This window comes from Hermetia illucens, chromosome 6, assembly GCF_905115235.1.
Source record: "Hermetia illucens chromosome 6, iHerIll2.2.curated.20191125, whole genome shotgun sequence".
NCBI lineage: Eukaryota > Metazoa > Arthropoda > Insecta > Diptera > Stratiomyidae > Hermetia > Hermetia illucens.
In genome coordinates this window covers 76,667,628-76,691,860 of record NC_051854.1, presented here as the reverse complement: position 1 = coordinate 76,691,860, position 24,233 = coordinate 76,667,628, and the positions used below count along the sequence as shown (strand labels likewise).

General features: G+C 43.4%; 1 protein-coding gene across 1 annotated transcript; it reads right to left on the bottom strand.

Annotated features, from left to right (window-relative positions):
- Window positions 1-261: 261 nt before the first annotated feature.
- On the bottom strand, window positions 262-12,712 carry LOC119659575. The gene is made up of 4 exons (XM_038067732.1): window positions 12,609-12,712; window positions 12,393-12,550; window positions 3,290-3,666; window positions 262-565 (listed from the first exon to the last, which is right to left on the bottom strand). The coding sequence occupies exons 1-4, from the start codon at window positions 12,621-12,623 to the stop codon at window positions 321-323; spliced, it is 795 nt and encodes a 264-aa protein (XP_037923660.1). The 5' UTR covers window positions 12,624-12,712; the 3' UTR covers window positions 262-320.
- Window positions 12,713-24,233: the final 11,521 nt, after the last annotated feature.

The window sequence follows — 24,233 nt, the reverse complement described above, 5'->3', positions numbered from 1 at the left end:
AAAGGCGCCAGAAATTGGATGAAGCCCGGAAAGCACAACAGACACCTCATTTAATCTTGCTGGTATTGACTGAGTCCTCACTGACTCATTTGGAAGTAAGCATGACTTTTCAAGCAAGTTAAGTACTCATCGAAATAGGACGTCGTGGTGCATCAGCTTCTCTCGATTTTAGAGAAACCTATTAGAAAACAAAACAAAGGCACTTCTTTTCAGATATGCAAACAATTTATTCTACAAGGTAACATTAAGTATATTCAGATAAGTACATATTAAATAGGAAATGCCATTTCAGTCGCTATAAAGCCGTATAACCATCTGCCTTATCCCCAAATATGACCGACGGTAAATCCCTTTGATGGGACATACAAAGCTCCATGTCCTGTTGGTCCTGTAGCTGCCCATGGTGTGGATGATGGTGGTGAAATCCATGGAAGAGGAATATTCGGGACATTGTTATTTCCACTGGATAATGGAGCCACAATTGCATCTTTTGTAGCGGTGACATGGTGAGCGATGTTTGCAGCTCCAATTCGTTGTAAATTCGCCAATTTGGCAGCCTCGGCCTCTGTAACATGCAAACAAAAATAAATATTTCACGTACATAATGATTCACAAAAGCGAGTTTATCTGAAAAGTTTTTCATATAAGCACTCCTTTTCTCCTGTTGTGCGCCAGGTGCCCTTGGAGCGACCCGTTTGGGGGCCATCTTGGGAGACTGAATTTCACTCCACGTCGTAGCCTGCAATGCAATTGTCGCCCCTCCTTAATGTGTGACCTCTCCACTGCCACAGAACAATTTCAACTTGATCTTGGTTCATTTCCAGATTTTAGAGAAAGCAACGAAAGCGGGCCTCGTGCAGTCAAAGCTTGGGCGACGCCCAGTTCGGTGCCACGGTCAGCAGAAACTACCCTTCCTAGACATTGGAACTGATCACTGCCTTCGATGATGTGCCCATTAATGCTGATAGGTAGAATGCGATAACGGGAGCGGATACACTGCGGGAGCTTCTCCATCAGTATAGACGCGAAATAAATGATTGCAAACCTTCCACAATATTTACCAGCAAAAAACCAGAGAATTCAATGTTGCCTTTCTCATAAACAACAAATTTGGGCAAGTGGTAACTGATTTCAAACCGATTAGATTAGATAGACAAAGATGATGCCATTAAAAATGGATTCTATAACCGACTGGGCAGAATTTTTGACGGATTGCCCTCCAATGACATCAAAGTATTATTGGGAGACGTTAAATTTGGCACAGGGGCATCACAGGATAGCAGAGCCTGCATAATGAAACAATCGATAATAGCCAAAGACTCACCGACTTCGCCAGTAGCAAAAATTTAGTCGTAAGCTCCACTTGCTTCCCCCATAAGAACATACATAAAATGACGTAGGCATCACCAGATTGGCAGACATTCCATCAATTCGACCACGTCCTCGTCAAAAAAAGAGCTACCTCAAACATATTGAACGTGAGGTATCCAGAATGCAGCAAAAAACACCTTTGGGCATGTAGAACGAAAAAACCATAACGAATGGTTCAATGATGCCTACCTGGAAGCGATCAGCAAGAAAAAGGGAGCTTTCCAACTACGAATCGAAAGGCGAACAAAGGCGACAAATATCACGAACTAAAGCGAGACACTAAGAAGATCTTCAGACAAGAACAATGAAAGTTCAATAACAACAAAATTTTAACACTTGATAACAGCTTCAAGAAAAACGACGTACGAGTAGCATTTATCACAATGTAACAGATGAGGACAAGTTTCAAACAGCGAACAACCTTCTATAGAGATCACTTAACTTTGTACTCGAATATGTCGTCAGGAAGGTGGCCTCAACTGATACCAGAGGTTCATTACTGACGAAATCCACGCAAACTGTGGCATACGAAGAGGACGTCAAGTAGTTCGAGTCAGCAGCGAGTGAAAAGGGGCTAAGGATCAATGAATTCAAGATGAAATACCTGACCCAATCTATAAACGGGGATGCTAGTATGCAGAACATCGCAATGGGCGAGCATAACTTCGTACAGGCAGGCGACCAAAGCGGAAGCCATGGAAATGCTGAGAGGACTCAGTGGATACAGATTGCAGATCAATTCCAAGATTATTTAACTAGAGTACACGGTCTTTGGGCCAAGATAATTGGAGGCGATGTATCCGGGAGGCCAAGGCTCGATTTCTGCTGTAGTGCCATCGAGAAGACTGAGAACCTGGGTTTTGTTGATGTTTACACTTAGTACAACTCTACTTGCCCTCTTTCCAAATCCAGGGTCATTTGGGCAAGGTCCATGACCAGATGAGGGAGCAGGTAAATGTCATCAGTGTAGTCGAGGTGTTTGAGGAAAGGTGCCATAGTCCATACAACTCCTCTACGTTCTTTGGACAAAGCAGCATGAAGAATATCACCGCTAACAAGAAGAAATAATATGGCCCCTGTCGGAAACCGCTTTCGATCTCAAAATCCTCCGAGATTCTACCTTGGTCCAGCACGTGACATTTTGCCATTATATGTCGCTCTAACAATAACTATTAGTTTTCCCGGAATAAAGGGTTCATCTTAATGATGATCCCCTTCTTTTACTCTCTGGGAAAGGTCTTGGACTTCCAAAATTTCCGTAAGAATGGAAGTAGCAGATCAGCACTGGACATGATTTCTCTTCATGACCAACACAGTAGCAAGTTTGATCTGGTCTCCCCTAAACCCCGTGCAATTCCGCGTAAAAACATTCTACTCCACTATATCGGAAGTCTCCATTGATGCACTGTAAAATTGTCATACTTCTTAACCTGGACCGGAATCTTGCAATCAGAGATCTGACAGAAACCGGATCCCAGATCAAGAGAGCGCTCCTTGCGGTAACCGTCAGAAACAATCCGACAGCATCTTCGCTATCACTATTAGTGTGGCAGGGTGTGGAGGGAAGTACTCTTCAGGCTCCCACCATCTTACTTCGCTTCGGCCCTGAATGTCCAGCTTATATCGTTGGAATTCCCGTTCAAGTTGGGGAAAGCGAGCATTCTGAGGACCTTCGCTACCGTTGCGGAAGGCCGTACGCACTTTCCAGAAATCAATCACAATATGTTTCGATCACCCTATCCGAGTCGTTTCTATCCCTTATAGCCGCCTCATACAACAAGCAAGAATGACTTTGAATGTATTTTTAAGCCTCAACCCACAGGGTCATCCTGAAATTCTTACCTTCCAAATTTTCGCAACTACTTCCATCAACAATACCTAATCCAACCTAAAGTAGAAACGGATGTTTTAATCTTACCTGTTCTGTGAATTTCTGCTGCTGCTGCTTGAGCTGAACTTTGTAGAGCTGCAGCAGCCTCGGCTTCTTTTGCAGCAGCAAGTCTTTGTTGATGAGCAACTGAAGATTTGGCCGCAGCGAGTCTGTGTTGAGCAAGAATAACTGCTTGTGCTGCGGCTGCAGCCTCCGAGCGTTGAACAGCAGCTGCAGCTTCACTTTTTTGGGTTAGAATGGCAGCATTTGCCTCCTTTTCCATTGCGATCCGCTGTTGGTTCAGCACATTCTCTTTCGCAGCTTGCACTTGCTGTTGAGCAATAATAACGTTGGCCGACGCCTGCTTGGCGGACGCTATAATATTGGAGACTTCAGCTGGAGATGGTGGAACTGGTCGTGGCGATCTATTTAGAGAGTAACAATGGATCATTTTAATTGTTTACTTTATAACCAAAAAATATATGTAAAACACGAAAAAATCAGGACTTCCCGACATCCCACGGATACACTATGATAGATAAACTCCTACGCAACATAAAATAACACTAAAAAACACATGCATAAACTACCCCTACCACGTAGTCACCAAATGAGATAACTAGTAACCTGGTTTGAACGATCATACATAGCATTAGCTTCAAAATATAGCATTTTAAGGCTGCTGTGATATCCGTAATACTATGATAGAAAGGCTTCGTAATTATGACCAACACTAAATACCCAGATTTGGATACTTCCTACACGAACTAAAATTCATATTTTCCCTCACAGCCAGGCAGGCTAAGTAACTATTGCATGACCTCAAACCAGATCTATATTGGTCGGGTCTGACAAGCGGTGGTGGAAAGCATCCCCCTTGGACCCTGAGTTTTCTTGGTGGCCCCGAATAGAAATTTCAATGGAAAAAATAGGTAACAGTTGGCCCTCACAATTTTACCCCAAGCTCGTTTGATTTCCACCCCGGTCGCTGGTTTCCGCATAATTTTCACCCCGGGCCAAGATTTTTTTTACAACCCTGACGTTGGTGTGGGAGTGCGATCCAAATCTTGAGACCCCGATGAAGTAATGTTGAAGTAGAACAGAAAGGCACTGACAGCAAAAAAAACGAGGCGGCACTTATTGAAAGGCGATCCCAACCACCAAATGTAGAACCATCACTTCTATTTGGAATTAGCAAGTCCATAGTTGTGAAAACTATAAGTTAACGGAAGAATAAACAATTAGTCCATCGATTGGAAGCAGCGGTGGGCTATAGACAAAGCGGCCGAAATCTTGAAACTGAATACGATCAAAATGGAGACAGTCATAGCTCCAGCAATGGATAATTGGAATTGAAAGAATCCGTGCACAATGGCTGCCTATACTGGAGACCAATAAGAAGGATAAAATAGCTTCGTAATAGCGACCCCTAAGCGAAAAGGACGAGATTATTCATTTCAGATAACTTTGAATTGGAATCCCGTAACAGTACGCCGTTGGACTACAGACTAAACACCTCCCTATCATCAGAGAACTACTCTGGAATCGTTTGATACATTACTTCAGATTAGCCCTCCCGTTCTCTCACTTTAGGGAGCCTTCAAGTCAGGGAATTCCTTTCACTAACGGGAGAAGAGAGGAGGAAGGAAGTTATTGGTTCAGGGAACCTCTTGACACTCGGTCCCTCCGCTAAACGACCTAAATTTTTTTTTAACAAGAAGAGTCGAAGCATAATGCACAACACGACTCTATTTGCCAGCGCACCTCAACATCTCTCTGACAATGGCAGCCCCTCTGTGTCTGCATAAAGCAGCTGACGGGAGCCATTCCACCTTTCATAGGAAAAGACGGCATGTTTGCCGCCGTCCACCACTCCTTTGCAGGACACACAATTAGAAAATCATACCTTCCCAATCTTGTGTAGGTAAGACTGAAAACCTCCGTGCCCACTTACAAGTTGGGGAAAAATCACCATACGTTCGGTTCAGCCACGGATCCAAATTGTCGATAAGCAGCGCAGTCCATCTGCCTCTTGGCTCATTTTGCCAAGAGGGTTGCCACTCGGTAAGTGTGCGTTCATGTCTATCACTGGCAACCCCCTCTTTTAAATCTTCGTCCTTATGGCTGTAGATAGCTTTAGATTCCTTCGCAAGGGGGACAACGAGAATCGCTCCCGCAATCACTATCACAGGAACAAAAACAGGTATCGGGTATTTTGAGGCCTAGGCACCAGATGGTGCTAACCTGGAGCGAGGAGAAACTTCCGCCAGCCAGGAGGAATTCCGCCAGGTGGTAACAACAAATAGGGTATCTTCAAAAAAATATCAAGGCAGCAACCACTGGGTAAGCTGTATAACGTTACAACCCCACTACAGCAACATTTAAGCCAACAAGATAGCAACGGCAGCATTAAAGGAAAAGGAGAGAGACAACGTAGCGAGGTTCTTTCCTTCGAGCAATCCGGCATAGAGGCAAATCTGTTGCCGTCGAATCCCTGTCGAATCTGTACGGCGAACGCTAGTGTACACTTTTCCATCTTGAGTCAAGGACTGACAAGAAAGAAACAGTCCAAGATAACCAGGCAGGTAGGCAGAAACTTTCAACTTCAAACCGACGTCAATCTATAAAACAAGATACCTGGCCTGTCTTGTCACCAAAGAAAGGGTAGAGCCATCAGATGAAATTACAAAGGGGGACCAATCTTAAAATCACAGTCCTATCTACCGAAGTTCGTATCGCCAAGGAAACCGTTAAGCAACTTCTCAAAGTTAAGAAAGAATAAGAAAAATTCTGCTTTCTCTACAACGAACATGGTATGTGGAAATAAAATGCGTCTTACGTCCTTGGGTCAAGGTAATGCCAAGCCTGCAGAAAGCAAAAATCAAGCAGTGCAAGCGAACATGAACAGGAGTACAATTGCTCAGGACCTGATGGAACAGATAATACGAAAGATTAGAAGTGACTTGTTTACTCCTTAGCGGGTAATATTGAAATAGGGCTCAGCATCTTGGTAGTTCGACATTTCCTCTCAATTCAAGATAATGTGAATTTGCCAGTGCAGATACAGAATCAAGGACCGAACGAACCTGGCTTTACGAAAGAAACTCGCCACCTGGAGGACCAAATTCAAAATGTGAAAGGGGGAGTCCTAGTTAGGGGTAACTTTAACCCCAGAGCCCTTGAGTGAACATGGACAAAGTCACTGAGAACGCAAATCTGAAAAATAGCCTCCAGAACAAGGCCCATTGTCTTAAATGTCGCTAGTATTCTGATATTCAAACATCCTGTTTGTGAAATTCTATTTTCATGCTGACCTTTGCTAAGCCACAATGCCAGTAGTACAGCGATGGGGGTACTAAAAGATCACACCACCAGTGATCACCAATACATTTCCTTTGCCTCTTTCCGAAAGCCTTACGTCGAGCGAACATCTACTGGGCAGAACGTCAGGAAAATTGACATATATACATTTCTAAAGCTATTTCGAAAAAGGTAAGTGAACTACAAAACACGGACAAGAATAAAAGAGCAACTTACGATGTCGCAGGACCCATAAGGAAAAGCCGTCTGTGTGACAATGGAAAACTGGAAAGAATTACTCAACCCTTGACGGGTCGCAAAGCGCGTGAAAGGCCAAGACGAGGTAACTCTGAAATTCGTAGAATACAGATCTGGGAAGAAAGAACCCCGCCTGCTTTGGATAAAAGTGACTCAAAAACTCAGAGCTCATCGATCACCCTGTTCCATGGAAGCACACGCACTTCGCAGTAAAGAAACTAGAAGGAATAGTTTTCTCCATGAAGCACAAAAAAGCATCGATATAGGATGATATTACCAGTGAAATGGTGAAGCTTGAATTTAGGCGTTGCCGAACTTGCAATTCAGCGCGTTCAATGCATGTTTGGCAGCGACTCTCTTTTCCTTCCCTCTGGAGGGTTGCAAATCTGTCACAACATAAGAGGTGATGCTGATAGGGAGCTGCTCAAGCAGCTCGTTAAGGCAAGACCCACTGACACGATTTGTACTGCGGGAAAGCTGCCATATGCTAGCAAGGAATGCCGTCCATTCTGCGAGAAAAGCGAACACGTCAGAAATATTGCGGATATTAAAGTACCACCTAGGGGACCACACTCTACTCTACTAGATCCGAAAGACAACGAAGAATCAAGATCATATCAGGAGCAAAGCAGGGATTTACTTTTAGCCAAGATCTCTGGGATAGTCATATAATAGTCTGCTGTACTCCAGATGCACCTGGACGAAGACGCGGATTATGTTGCGAAGTTAATCGCCACATGTTCGATCGAAGAAGCTCATAAATGGTAATTCAGCAAGTCAGCAGATTGACAACTGGGCCCGGACTTTCTCTAGTTCTGGAGAAGACGGAAGTAGTGGTACTAGTTAGAGCGAGTGTTCGTATTGTGTCCGGAAAGTTGAGTTGTTAGAGCTCAAGGCTATCGTACGGAAGGTCGCGGTTCAAATCTCACTGATGGCAGTGGAATTTATATCGTGATTTGACGTCGGATACAAGTCGATTCAACTGTGAATGAGTACCTGAGTCAAACCAGGGTAATAATCTAGGGCGAGCACAATGCTGACCACATTGCCTCCTACAAGATATTGTAACCCTTTAGTGTACTGTTACGGTGAATGAAGTGCTCGAACACACTTCAAGGCCCTGATTCAATTGAATTGTTGTGTTAACGATAATTATTATTATTCCTACTGTCCTTCTTATGCTAACCGGTGAGATCACGATCAAGTACAAGCCGGTGGTGATGATATGAGGTAGGCTCGGTACGACCATAGACTCCAAGATAAGTTTCTTCAGGCCGATTCCAAATACCATAGACAAGGCTGCTACCGGAAAGTTTGCGATTAACCGCTAACAGCCAATGTCGAAGGACCCATGCACAGTAGGCATCGCTTACAAATAAGTGCGGTTCTGTCTATTCTTCTCTATTCTTCGCTCATAAGTGTGTGCTCGTGTCCTTGGTTAACAGGTAAACAGCAAGTGCCTGACACAAGTTCAACGACAAGGAGCTTTGCGACTCGCGTCAGACTAACTTGTTTCGAGACTACCAATATTAATCAGAGCAGGAATAATTCCGTGCTGAAAAAGGGGGCAAATTGCACCAACTCGTCCTCCAGACTGTAGTTAGATAGGGCTGACAATGCTACACGGAAAACCGAAATTACCAAGCCACATAAGCAGCCTTGGACTAGATCAGATTCGGATCACTATCTCATTGGCATAGTGCTCTAAGTTTGAATTACACACCGCCTAAAACTCCTTCTGGCAATCAGGTCAGAGTGAATATTAGACCCATCCACAACAAAGCACTCCGCAACACATATAAGGAGGAATTGGATGCCGCAATAACCACAGTTGAGAGAGGTCCTGGAGATGAAGCATCGGCAAATGATTTTCTTCACAACCACATAAAGAATGTTATCATTGGTACAGCCACAAGAATAATAAGCCGCAGCCGCAAAACAATTCAGAACAAATGATTCCCCGATGAATGTAAACCAACAACGGAACGAAGAAATGCTGCATATCGAGCAATACCGCACACTCTAAGGAGAACCGGAGCCGGAGCAGAGGCCAATCACGGCCTTCGTCGAGTGGAGAAGCGACTTCACAGTCCGAAAAAGGAAGCCTCGGATAACCAACATGTCTGTGAACTCGAGAAATATAGGGAGCGGCCGCACAAGGCGCGGAAGTTTTACTAATAAGTCAGCAGGATGAAGCCTTGTCACCACGATGCTCACCTTGCCGAGATTAAATGGGAAATCTGATTTTTGACCGTAGTGTCATAATAGAGCTGGATACTTTGATGAACTGCCGCTTCACTTTAGGCAAATCATCGGCAAGCGTTGAAAAAGCTTTTGGAATACGGCCGCCAGTTGGACCATATTTTCATCAACTTCAAGGCCGCCTATGATAGCATCGCCAGGGGAAAACTGATAAGACCAACTAGCCAGACCCTGACCAAAGTACGAGGTCAGGTCATTCTACATCACCAGCGGTCTAAGACAAGGGATGCCCTATAATGCGTCCTCTTTAACCTGGCCCTGGAAAAAGTGATCCGTGACGCAAATGTTAATGTGAGAGACACCATCCTTTTCAAGTCCACCCAACTACTGGTCTATGCTGACGATATTGACATTACTCTAAAAATAATTCGAGACGTACAATCTACCTTTATCGAGATCGAGCAGCTGACTGGAGATCTTGGGCTTCACTTGGGCTTGAAGGTAAGGAAATATATGGTGGCAACGTCAACACCAGAAAACCAACAGTATCAAAAAACATTGGTCAAGTGACAACAATAAAAATAGGAGACTTCCACTTTGAGACCGTTAATAATTTCTACTGTCTAGGGTTGAGATTCACAACCGATAACACCAATGTCGATGAAATCCGCCCTCACAAAAATGATTTCGCTCGAAACATCTCAGCATGGGGTCTTAGTTTTTACTGTACAAAACAGTGATGTATTGATGTAGTGAAGTATTGTAGTATTCCTCGGAGACTTGGGTTTTTAGCAAGAAGAAACCTCCGAAGAATGGACGATTCCGTAACCTATATAACGATGAAATTTATGAACGATACCATAATCGTCTGATTTTGGATAAAATCCGACTCAATAGGTTGCGGTGAGCGGATCACTTAATGCATATGGGTGAGGATGATGAACACAGCCCCCCGTAACACCTATAAGGGAGAAATGGATGCCGCAATAACCGCAGCTACCAGATGTCCTGGCGATGAAGCATCAACAAATGATCTTCACAATCACCTAAAAAACATTATCATTGATACGGCCACAAACATACTTGGCCCCAGCCGCAGGAACAGGCGAAACAGCTGGTTCAACGATGAATATAAGCTAGCACCGTAACAAAAGAATGCCGCATACCGAGTAATGTTGGATTCTGAAAAGACGCGGGCACGCGCGGAGACCTATCACGAACTCCGGCGAGCGGAAGAGCGACTTCATAGACCCAAAAAGGAAGCCTGGGAGAACCAAGAAGTCTCCGAACTCGGAAAGTACAGGGAGCAACCACACCAAGCGCGAAAGTTTTACCAATAACTCAGCAGGATGAAGCCTTATACACCTCGATGCTCATCCTGTCAAGATAAAGAGGGATATCTGATTTCCAGCAGAATGGGCGTATTGAAGCGATAGGTTGAGTATTTCGATGAACTGCTCAACAACCAAAATATCGGGCAGTTGGAGGTCCCGTCAACTGAAGACGATGGACAAATGCTGCCACCACTAAGCCTAGAAGAAAGAGTCCGTACAATTCACCGGCTTAAAAAACATAAGTCGCAGGAGCCGATGGAATTACGGCTGAATTGCTTAAATATGGAGACGACCAATTACACCAAGTGGTTCATCAACTGATGCTGAAAGTGTAGGACACCAGATCAATGCTTGACGACTGACAACGGAGCATTATCTGTCCCATACATAAAAAAGGAGATGCACAAATTATAGAGGTATCACATTGCTGAATACCATCTATAAGATATTCTCCGCTATCTTGCTAAGCCGGATAGCCCCCTACACTCAGAACATCTTTGGCCCATACCAAAGAGGCTTCACTCCAGGCAAATCAGTTACAGATCAGATTTTCTCTCTGCAGCAAACGATGGAAAAACTGTTGGAATATGGACACCAGTTGCACCATCTTTTCTTCGACTTTAAAGCCGCCTATGATAGCATAGCCAGAGTAAAACTGTACGCGGCCATGAGAGAATTCGGTATTCTGACGAAATTGACTGACCCTGACCAATGTGTAAGGCCAGATAAAAGCAGCAGAGACCATTCAACTTCAACAACTGTCTAAGACAAGGGGATGCCCTATTATGCGTCCTCTTTAACCTGTGATTCGCGATGCTGATGTAAATGTGAAAGGCACCATCCTCATCAAAACCACCCAACTACTGGTCAACGCCGAGGATATTGTCATTATGGCAATAACAACCCTAAAAGTACAGTCTACCTTCATCTAGATCGATGTCTGATATGGAGTGATGACGTAAGTCAGGATACCAGACAGCTTTTAGGGATATCGAATTGGTGGACTTCGGCACAAACCCAGGATGTCTAGAGTTCCCCACTAGAACAGACCTAGACCAGATACCCCCGTTGATGATGATGATGGTTGAAATAGTCTGGTATGTTTCCAAAGAAAGTAATTTGGATGAATGTAGAACCTCTACATGCATAGTCTGAAGTGAATTTTAGAATGCAGAATCGAATAATATTATCAACACAGGACTACGGCTAGGTACACACCTCACAAGCCAGTCTTTCTTAAGTTACACCACTGGATATTATGCTCATTGTAACACAAGCTGGCATTAAAGACTAGTCGACTCCCGGGATTCTCTACAGAGAATGAACTATTACAACCTAGTTCCTTAACCAAAAGAAAATATTGCTTTAAACATTGAATTGAAATGGGAAGGAAAGGAAACCTCTATTCCGTCCGTCGTTTTGAATTTATCTCTGAAGAGCTGGATAGGACGTTGTCCTAGATATCACTTTCCTCCTATTCTCCTTTGCAATTGTTACTAGAAACCTCTTCATGAAATGCAAATGGAGTCGACAAGAATCCAATCACTCAATATTTATGGCATATCTGAGTATCTTACAATGTTTTGAGTGTTCTGACTGTATTAATTATCCTCTGTTTGACCATAACATCAATGGATGCTGGAATAACAATTTTAGCTTTTATGAATGCAGATGGAGATATTGCCCTCTAGCCTCTAACGAAGAGTTGAACTTTCTTATCCAGTTGCAAGGATGTCAGGGCATAAACAGAAAGGAAAGCGTAGTTATTTCAGATTTTCTAAGGTAACGATTGAATATTCCATCAATGTCTACGTAAATATTTTACCAGACTTCAAAAGACTTGAATCCTTCGACTATGTCTATAAGAAACTCACTAAGGTACACGGAAAATTTCTTGGTAATGAGATGAAACCAATGGACTACTAGAGCGCACTAAATTACAAATCAGATAAAAAGTACAACGATGGTTTTTGGAGCACAGGACCAATCTGATGAGTCACTGAAAAGGCGCACCTCCAAAACTTGAAGTTTTACAAATCATGAGGACAACAACTTACGGAAGCCATGGTCCGTTTACTTTTGGTAAAGACGAAATTAAGGACGACGGCAAATATTCATCTGCATAAAGAACGGTTGATCTCTTGGACACCTCCTTTTCCGAGGTCGCTGCAGCACAACTCACTCCCGCCAGGACACCATGCAATACGACTACGAACTGGAACAAAATACAAATTTCAGCACCCACGTAACTAGAGCTAACCTGCAACACTTACAACAACTGAATGCATTTCTTGCTTGGAATTTAAAATATGCACAAACCAAATGAAATAAAACGCTTTGAAGTTTAGTTTATCAAAGATGCACCAACTATGACCAACCTCCGGATAATCCTCTTCTTATATAGTAATCTTCGTTTATCTGAAACAAACTTCTTAGACCATCTCATCCCATAAGTCACGTACCAAAGAATTACCTCAAGACTTTTCCAAAGCAAAGTGAAGGACGATAATTGGGTGTGGATTTAATTGGGCGACTTCAATTCGCCTCCATCAAAAGAGCTATCACGTTGCAAATTTTAATTGGAAAATTGGATTATTTTTAAACTACTCCATTCCGTTATTATCTGGGCAATAAAGAGGAAAAAGTCCACGGAAGCTTGCTTTCAATCGATGACTACCCACAGCCATTGAAGCTGATCGCTTCTGACATTGTTTTCGGTCTTCTGGCGAATGTATAGTTCCCGGAATGACTCCACGAGATTACGATATTCTCGCTCCCAAATTAGAAATCACTACGAAAGGATGCTTATAATAACCAGACATGAATGGGATGCTCCTAATAATAGTGCTTAAAGTTCTAGATGGGATAAGGGAGGAAAGTAATTTATGGTGGTGTTATAATTCGCAAGGGGATTTTTCATGATTGTTTACTGTAGCTGCTCATTTACTGATGCTAGCTCAAGTGGGATTATCCTCTATTCAGAGAAGTAGTGGGGCTTTTCCGTTTACTGCAAGAGTAACGTTTTTCCTGGAAATTAGAACGGGATGAAATAGGCGAAGTTTCATCGAGTAATTTAAAATATAAATGTGTGGGAAGTAGAAAACAGCTAAGTTTGGTACTAAATCTTCTCAGGATGTTTCCGTCCTTAAATATCTAAACATTTTAATGGTAAACAACTGCAAGTTATCAACCGGAAATAGGAATTTAATCAGAAAAGCCTTAAAGCACTTTACTCAATGAGTCCAAAAGTTGAAAGGACATCCGGGTTTCAAGAAACTTTTTCTGTGCAATATTATCTGAAATATACTCTAATTCATATCATAATGAAGTTTGATTGATACCACGTCTAGGCGCTACAATGAACAGGAGCATGGCCTTTCCGCCTACTGCACCTATTTCCTCATGATTAGTATGCTCGCATAGGTAACGAATGAAATGGACTACTTAAAAAAACATCTTTAGGTGACCGCTGCCCCTTGCTATTATTGCCCCAAAAAAACCTCCTTTATTATATCATACATCTACCTTCCTTCCGCTGAAAGTGGTTCACAAGCATACATGGGGCTCTCCAGATGGGACAACTTTCAAATCGACCACGTGTTGATTGAACGCCACCCCTTTTCAACCTTGATGCATCATCATCACCAACGGCGCAACAACCGGCATCCGATCTAGCCCTGCCTTAATAAGAAACTCCAGACATCCCGGTTTTGCGCCAAGGTCCACCAATTCGATATCCCTATCACCCTATACCTATCCACAACCTGACGGTCATAGTATCGTTCATAGATTTCATCGTTATATAGGCTACGGAATCGTCCATTCTCATGTAGGAGGCCAAAAATTCTTCGGAGGATTTTTCTCTCGAACGCGGCCAAGAGTTGGCAGTTTTTTTGCTAAGAACCCAAGCCCCCGAGGAGTACATGAGGACTGGCAAGATCATCGTCTAGTACAGTAAGAGTTTTGACCCTATGGTGAGACGTTTCGAGCGGAACAGTTTTTGTAAGCTGAAATAGGCTCTGTAGGCTGGCAACAACCGTGCGCGGATTTCATCATCGTAGCTGTTGTGATTTAGGAGAAATTATCAAAGGTCTCAAAGTTGTGGTCTCCTATCTTTATTCTTCCCGTTTGACCAGGGCGATTTGATATTGTTGGTTGGTTGGTCCTCGGTGCTGATGTTGCCACCATATATTTTGTCTTGTCTTCATTGATGTGCAGCCCAAGATCTCGCCGGGATCGCTGCTCGCTTGATCTGGATGAAGGCAATTTGTACGTTTCGGGTTGCTCTTCCCATGATGTCGATATCGTCAGCATAGGCCAGTAGTTGGGTGGACTTAAAGAGGATCGATCCCCTCGCATTTACGTCGACATCACGGATCACTTTCTCCAGGGCCAGGTTAAAGAGGATGCATGATAGGCCATCCCTTTGCCTTAGACCGTTGTTCACGTTGAATTTCCTTGAGAGTAATCCTGCTGCTTTTATCTGGCCTCGCATATTGGTCACGGTCAACCTAGTCAATCTTATTCCTTTCGTCCGGATACCGAATTCTCTCATGGCCGTGTACAATTTTACCCTGGCCATGCTGTTATAGTCGGATTTAAAGTCGATGAAAAGATGATGTAACTGATGTTCATATTCCAGCACAGAGAAAATCTCATCTGTTGTTGATTTGCCTGGAGTGAAGGCTCATTGGTATGGGCCAATGATGTTCTGGGCGTATGGGGCTATCCGCAAGATAGCGGAGAACATCTTGTAGACGGTACCCAGTAACGTGGTACCTCTATAATTGCTGCACTGCGTGTTATCCCGCTTTTTATGTATGGGACATGTTGGTTCCTCCAGGCTTCCTTTTTCCGAATCGCTTCTCCGTTCGACGAAGTTCGTGATAAATCTCCGCGCGTGCCAGCGTTCTTTGACATTGCAACATTACTCGGTATGCAGTATTCTTCCGTTCCGTTGCTAGCTTACATTCATCGTCAAACCAGTCGGTCCGGATCTTTCTGCGGCTAGGACCAAGTATGTTTGTGGCCGTATTTATGATAACGTTCTTCAGATAATTGTGAAGATCATTTGTTGATGCTTCATCTCCAAGGTCTCTGTTGACTGCGGTTATTGTGGCATCCATTTCCCTCTTATAGGTGTTACGGAGAGCTGTGTTGTGAATGACTTCAGTATTCACTCTCATCTGATTATCAAAGGGGATTGTAGGTAGTGTTATAATTCGAGCTCGGAGCACCATGCCAACGAATAGTGATCCGAGTCTATATTGGCCCCCCTATATGTTCTGTCAATCATCAAGGCTGAGAGGTGGCGGCGTTAAATCAGCACGTGATCAATTTGGTTAAAAGTAGTTTCGTCTGGAGAAGCCCATGCTAGTTTGTGGACCGCTTTCCGTGCAAACCAGATACTTCCAACAATCATTTCGTGCGATACGCTAACTGAATAATCCGCAGTCCGTTATCATTGGTATCTCTACGTAAGCTATGGGAGCCAACGTATCGCCGGAATACGGGCTCCGTCCCTACTTGACTGTTAAAATCCCCAAGCATGATTTTGATATCATACTTGGGACAGGCTTCAGGGGTCCACTCAACTGTCGAAAGTATCCTTCTCCGATTCCGCAGTCTCTTCTGTAGGGGCGTGAATGTTAATGAGGCTTATATTTCAAAATTTGCCTCGGAAATTCAGAGTGCATAGCCGTTCACTTATGTTTTCGAAGCCTATAACAGCAGGTTTCATTTTTTGGCTGACTAAGAAACCTACTCGACACATGGTTTACTGAATGGCCACTGTAATATATGGTGTAGCGGCTCTTCTCCAGGAAACCGGTCCTTATCCAACGCATCTCCTGTAACCCTGTTGCATCAGCCCTATATTGGAAAAGGGTATCGGCTAGCTGCTTGGCAGCTTCATCTCTGAACAGGGAGCGCACGTTCCATGAGAGAATGCACAAATTGTTATTCCTTTGTCGTTGCCGGGTTCTTCGTTGTATTATCCGTCTAGTCCGAGGCTCCTGTTGTAGCTTCGTAACATCGGTTTTCCGTGTAGGGTTGTCAGCCCTACCCAACCCGAAACTGGAGGACCAGTTGGTACAATTTGTCCCGTTTTTAGGCACGGGAGACTCGCCTTCATCCTTCTCCGTCTGCAGATTTTCGTTAAGAAAGAGCTCCCAGCGGTCACCACGTGGAGGTTGAGATAGGGTTTGGTAGTAGAGCTATTGGTGTTGGTTCACCAGGCGTTTCTCAAGTTTTATGCTCCATCCATGGGTACCAATCCACGTTTTGCCCTGGTACCTATACTACCCTTTGACCGCCAAAAAAATCGTATGTATAGGCGTGTAAAAGAAGCCAGAAAACAAACAAAAAACAACTTGAAAACCCTGACAAAAAATCGGGAAAGAATGAAGCTAAAGTTCCACCGAAAAAACGTAGCAGTAGAAATAAAAGTAACGCTGAAAAAAAGAGAACCCTCTCTGACTAGTAAGATAGTGGTGAAGCTAAGTACATATTATGAGTTAGCAATTCTAAGAAGCTGTAATTCTGTCGCAGAAATGAAAAAAACTATTACGGCAACTTATGCCTGTTTTGAAAATATTGGAAGCTATGGGCTTAAAAATCGGTCCCAAATCTATGCATTACGCGCAGGTCTTCAACAGGCAACGGATCAGTAAAGCGGAGAGGGTGACTTCTGATGCTTCAAAAAAGGCCAGGTTAAATCGCAGGGTTGAAAAAAGTTGAGAAAAATGGTACGTACGAAGAGGAGGAAGGATTATTGTATGCACCAGGAATCGCAGATTGAGGTAAGTGTACTTTTCCACTCAAAAATAACAAATTTTAACTTTACACGCGTTTTTCTCGAAACAACATTTTTAAATGCGGCCCAGGTGATTTAGAAAAGACTACTCGACCGATTTAATGGAAATTTTAATATGTTATTCTACACAATAATGACTCAGGCCGGAACTAGAATCATCCATTTTTAGTGAATATTTTTTCCCCCAATTTTTTTTTTTTTTTTCGAAAAAAAAAACACAAATTTTTAAAAATTTTTTTTGAAGTTCGCCATTTTGTGATTTTTTTATAAAATTGGATAATCCTAGTTCAGGCCAGAACCACGAGCATACAGAATAATATCCCGTTTAGTTTTTTCATTTCAGATAACTCTAAGCGCCGGAACCACCTGTGCCAGCAACCCGGGTTAAATGGAAAGTGGCAACTTTGTTCACCAAAATAAATAAAATAAATAATAATAGTATGTAAAATTAAATTAAAACTTTTTTTACGTACTTCACGATGCGAATAAACACATATAAAAAAATTTGAAATGATTCTATTATATTTTCTTATAAAAAAAAGTCCCCAAAAATATCTTCGAAAATCGCCGCCACGTCAGACTACTACCTTAAGTCATCCATTGCTACGTCTGTTCTGAAGAGTTAAACAGCAAGAATTTGAGAAACGTAAAGACTTAGGCTTGGGGGAGATGGGTGGGATGGGGATGAAAAGACCTCGAAGATACCTAAGTCTGCAGTAGTGGGATAAGCAAGTGACTAGGACGTGACTGACAGTAAAGAAAACGAACCACAACGACTTTATGGCCACACACCGCGGTTCCAATTATAATTCAAACATATTGTACCTGAAAACTATTTCCATACAAAGAAAGATACACCTTGAATAGAATCTTATCTTTATTATCATAATTCAAAGCTGGTACTTCTCTCCAAAGGGCAAAGCTCTGGAAAACCACTCAAAGAAAAACATTCATGCATTTACCATTCATACTTAGCCATCCACAACACAGCCCTCCGCAACATCTATCAGAGGGAAATGGATGCCGCAATAACTGCTGTCAACAGAGATCCTGGAGAGGAAGCATCAACAAACGATCTTCACATCTTCAAAGGGAAATCTGGCATCTGACAAAATGGGCATATTGGAACGATGGGTTGAATACTTTGATGAACTACTGAACAATCAGAACATCGGCGAGTTGGAGGTCCCGCCAACTGAAGACGACGGGCAAATCCTGCCACCACCAAGTATAGAAGAAACAGTCCGTGCAACTCATCGGCTTAAAAATCATAAGTCGCCAGGAACCTATGGAATTCCAGCCGAATTCGTTAAATATCGAGGCGCTGTCTTGTGCTCACGGTGTGGGACAGCGAATCAATGTCTGACAACTGGCAAAGAGGCATTATCTGTCTCATACATAAAAAGGAAGATATCACACAGTGCAGCAATTATAGAGGTATCACATTGCTGAGTACCATCTATAAGGTATTCACTGCAGGCAAATCAGCAACAGATCAGATTTTCTCTCTGCAGCAAGCGATGGAAAAATCGTTAGAATATGGACATCAGTTGCACCATCTTTTCATCGACTTTAAAGCCACCTATGATAGCATAACCAAAATAAAACTGTACACGGCCATGAGAGAATTCGGCATCCCGATGAAATTGATAAGACTTACTAGGCTGACCATGACCAGATAGAAGCAGGCAAGCCAGATAAAAGCAACAGGATCACTCTCAAGACCATTCGACATCAACAAAGGAATACAACAAGGGGATGCGCTATCATGCGTCCTCTTTAACCTGGCCCTGGAGAAAGTGATCCGTGCTGGTGAGATAAATGCGAGGGGTACGATCCTCTTTAAGTCCACCCAACTACTGGCCTATGCTGACCATATCGACATCATGAGAAGAACGACCCGAGACGTACAAACTCCCTTCATCCAGATCAAGCGAGCAGCGATCCCGGCGAGATCTTGGGCTGCACATCAATGAAGACAAGGCAAAATATATGGTAGCAACGTCAGCACTGAAAACCAACCAACCAACAACATCAAACCGCACTGGTCAAATGGGAAGGATAAAGATAGGAGAATACAACTTTGAGACCGTTGATTTTCCTACCTAAGGTCGAAAATCAAAACCGATAACAGTTACGATGAGCAAGTCCGCGCAAGGTTGTTGTCAGCCAACAGAGCCTATTTCAGCTTGCAAAAACTGTTCCGTTCGAAACATCTCACCATAGCTCTTACTGTACAAGACAATGATCTTGCCAGTCCTCATGTATTCCTCGGAGACTTGGGTTCTTAGCAAGCAAAATTGCGAACTTTTGGCCGCGTTCGAGAGAAGAATCCTCCGAAGAATTTTTGGCCCCCTACTTGAGGATGGACGATTCCGTAGCCTACATAACGATGAAATCTATGAGCGATACCGTGAACGTCAGGATGTGGATAAAATCCGACTCAATAGGTTACGGTGGACGGGTCACTTAATCGGTATGGATGAGGATGATCCAGCCCGGAAAGTCTATAAGGACATTATCTATTATAGAAAAAGAAGACGAGGAAGACCCTGCCTGAGATGGAGCGATGAGGTAGATCAGGACGCCAGACAGCTTTTAGGGATATCGAATTGGTGGACCTCGGTGCAAAACCAGCATGTCTGGAGTTCCTTATTAAAGCAGGCCTAGACTGGATACCGATTGTTGCGCCATTGATGATGATAAATGAAAAAAAAAAATGTTTAACTGAAAAGGTCTAACCAATACTTTCTCAACAACCTCTGGGAATTGATTTGCATCCTAAACTTTCTATAATTTCTACAAAACTAGCAGAAACCTCAATTCGGACTGAAATCTGGAATTTAATTTCAATCAAGCTGAATGCTACTCCAAATATCTGGTCAAAGTTTTATTGGCTTACCAAACTTTTAACTCCAATTTTCTCACACGAAAATCTATTTAAGTCACTTTTTTGGGTAAAGTGATTCCCGTACAGTTTACTGAGAACGTGCTATGTGAAAATTGTTGGTTAGAATCCCTTTTGTCAGAGAATTATAGGGAAATTCACCGACAGTTACTTCCAATTTTCCTACGAAAGTTGCCAATAAATCCATTGTAAAAGTTTAATTCAATCGATCTCCTGGAATTTTCCGATAATTATTGGAACATTTTGTGGAAATTTCTAGGAGCAAATTAACAAGTGTCTCTACCCTTATTTTGTTCAATCTAAGTCAATCAAAAGTGGAGTGACTCCCATTATATCGAAGATCAATGCGAAAAATGGGCAACCAACCTGGGTACAATGAATGAAGTAACTAAATCAGAAATGGGCCTCAAGGGAAACCTGAACAAGGTTAAGGACAAATGTGGTATTATTTTCCTATGATTTCGACCCCTGTTTGGCTCCATCTAATTTGAATTTTCCTATTAAATACGTAAATTAAATGTCCTCCCATCCAAGAGCAGTGGCTCGGAAAACATAATTCGATATGGATATCGATTTACTCCATTAGCAGAAATTGCTTTGATGTATGCAATTATGTTAACAATGAACATCTCTGGAATGAAAATCGGACTCCCGGTATGCAGCCAAACTCCCTATCAAAGGCCATAACAGGATTAGAATTAAGTACATATATGTGACAAATCCAATTAATTATTAAATAATAGTTCCGTACTGGAATCTGGTTGTCCCAAAATTACATAATAATGTTAAATGAGAGCAATATGCCTTGAGGGGATATGAAGTGACTATAAATTAGTCCTTCCTTACTTGACAAAGGAAGGATCTGCTTATGTTTATAGAATTAGATTGAACTATAATGTTTTTTGTTTCGCCCTGCCATCCATGCGTTGCCATTCTTCACGAGCAGCCACCTCCCTTGGCTCGTCCCCGTTACGCTTGTATATGGCTTTACGCTCCTTAGCGAGAAGGGCAACAAAGATTACTCCTGCGATCAACATCACGGCTAGTTCAGGAACATTGCCATACACAGACCCGCAAAGCTTCCCGTCTCGATACTTGCACGAGACGCTTAAGATATACCTCCTTGCCAAGAGCGTCAGCCCATATCTCTACGCCGAAGAGCAGGACTGAGTTGAACTCATGAGAAGCACGCGATAGATGGAGCACCGCCCATATTTGTAATTAGGCTACTTAAAGTCAAAACTTCGACTGTAGCCTTGTCCGCTGCTCCTGGGCAGCGAAGCTCCACAGGCCGTCGTTATCAGGTTCATAACTGAATTTACGATAGTATCAGCTGCAGCGCCATCACCTCCTGGAGCATCCTCCAAGGCGGCCCCACCTATTCCAAGAGTTTCGACAAATCTCCTGGCGTTCACCTTCGTGACGTTCCATGGACAGAAAGAACGCCGGGGTGGCGTACACCGAGAGTGTGTGTCAACTGCTTCGAAGGCAATATATTGATGGTCGCTTGCTGAGAAGTCTTCTAGAATTCATCTTACGTTGAACTTCGAGTCGAACGGACGTGTTACATGGACTTTCATCGCAAATATTCTGCAGTTTCCCTTTACCTTGTTCTTTAAGCCTTTCCCTGAGTAACCTGGTGCTGCCATTTGTAAGGAGCCGGAATCTATTCGCTCCAAATTTTTAGATTGCGATGGGTACTGTGGTGCAACCTTCCACTCCAAATGTTTGGGTATTCTCTCTGCGTTTATAGATATTCGCGCAAAATTTTCACCGAACATTTCCTATCGGGTAACGCCTGGTGCGGTACCACGCTACCATGCAATTCAGCTGCTACATCAACGCTGACTGGCTCTGCTTATACCTTGCCGGCGACTGCGGCCAACAATACTCGCGCCGTACCTAAGTCGCTCCGGTCGACTAATTCTCTGTCTCTATCTGCCACGCACTATTCCAACCCGACGACGTCCGCTAGCCAACGCAAAAATCGTCCTCCATCCGAGAGGCATGATCTCTAGTCAGCATCGGAAGCGCTACGCACTTCTGGCGATTGTCCTACAGTCGCTGCATTAGTACCACCACACACTTCCTCCTGTGCATCATCGACACCCGCCACCGCTGAACCGCAGACCTTTCCGACCTCGTGTCGTGTTCGTATAAAGGTTAGTGTACTCCACGACGTCCGACGAAATTCTGCCCTATATAAGAAGCAAAACCAACTCAACTTTGTCACCTCTTTCATGTGGGAACCTGACGAAGGATGGCTGGACCGGTGACCAGGTGATAGCTTCCTTCAAAATGACATATCCCCATGGCTTCGATGCTATCGTCCAATCTTCCTTTTGGCCACAGGAGGTCTTCGTCAAGCCTTATCAGAGGACTAATTTTCGTGAAAATTTACCGCCCGCCTGCCTGCCCCGTCGAACTTGAATGATTCCGACAACTATACACAGCTATACTTTTATCAAAATGTAAGGGGTCTAAAGACCAAGCTGTCGGATTTCAAACTGTCTGCCCTAGCATTCCAACCTGGCTGGATGACAGAATTTTAGATTCTGAGCTCTTCGAAGGTTACTCTTTCTTTCGTCGTGACAGAGACTATGCTGCGATTGGCAAGACAACTGGCCGAGGAGCCTTAATAGCTGTTAAGTCCCCTCTCCGTGCCGAAATCATCTTTTCCTCCTCATCCTACGTATAAACGTATATATGTCAAACGTATGTCCCTTTATCATATCCTGTAAATATTTTCCCTGCCTAAGCCCGCCTTCTCTGTACGAGGATTTCTTCGACAGATTATGAGAGGTCCTAACCGTTTTGTTTCCCTCACTTACTTTCATCCTCTGTGGCGACTTTAGTCTTCCTATGCTCTTCTGACCCATTACCCCTGGCCTTCCCTCACTCCCTAATAACTCGACCCACCCTTCCTTTCCTCTATCCACTTTCATGTACACCTGTGGCGTCCTTCAGTTTAACCTTTCTAGAAACCACTTAGCTCGCACTCTTGGCCTTTTCCTGTGCGTTGTCTTTCCCAATCCCTATATGCTCCGTCTTACGTTGCCCCTGACGCCCACCATCCTGCTCTCGAGTTCGATGTTCAGATATCCCGACTCCACTCTCCTGTAGCTCGCAAGTCTACCAAGTTCAACTTTCGTAAGGCGAACTTCGAAGGTCTGAACTCAGCCCTGGCGTCAATTAACTGGGTCCTCCTCCTCTCTCCATTTACATGTGACCAAGTATTCAACACTTTCTATACCATTTTATCTCTCTCCATTTACATGTGACCAAGTATTCAACACTTTCTATACCATTTTATCTCTCTCCATTTACATGTGACCAAGTATTCAACACTTTCTATACCATTTTATCTCTCTCCATTTACATGTGACCAAGTATTCAACACTTTCTATACCATTTTATCTGATCTTCTTCCTTGTCACGTTCCCTCCTATCCTAAGTGCTTACGCTCTTACCCCGTCTCAAATCCTTAATACGTAAGTCCAGAAACGAATATTTGACCAGTGTGGAAGGCTCACTAAAGCGCGGAAACCTGAAACCTTTCTGGTCCCACGTTCGCTTGCCACGAATTACCATTCCATTTCTCTCCTCTCCTCCTCTTCCAAAATCCTGGAAAGATATGTCAGCGACTGGTTGTCCGCCCAATATGGCCAACACATAGTGAAAGAGCAACACGGCTTCCTTAAACGTAGGTCTGACTCCAACCGGCTTGACTTTACCAAGCAAGAAGTGCATACCATTTACACTGACTTCGCTAAAGCCTTCGACTGTATTTCCCGATCGTTCTCCCCCTCCTCTGGCGTCCCACAGGGATCTATTCTAGGTCCTTTGCTATTTTTATTTTTTATTAACGACCTTCTTCCCCTCCTTACTTGTCCCTGTTTGTCTATGCAGACGACCTTTTTCCGCTATATCGTCGCCTATGGACTATGTTTCCCTTGAATCTAACCTGGACAGTCTGGTTCGTTGGTGATCGACTAATGGTTTAGCGCTAAACGTCAGAAAGTATCACTCTATTTGCTACTACCTAAATTCCTCACCCACTTCTTTCTCCTACTCTCTTAACGGGCATTCCTTATCCTGCTTAAATTCCACTCAAGACCTCGGTGTCACTTTTGACAATAAGCTCCGCTTTGGCAGCCATTGCCTCGATGTCATCAA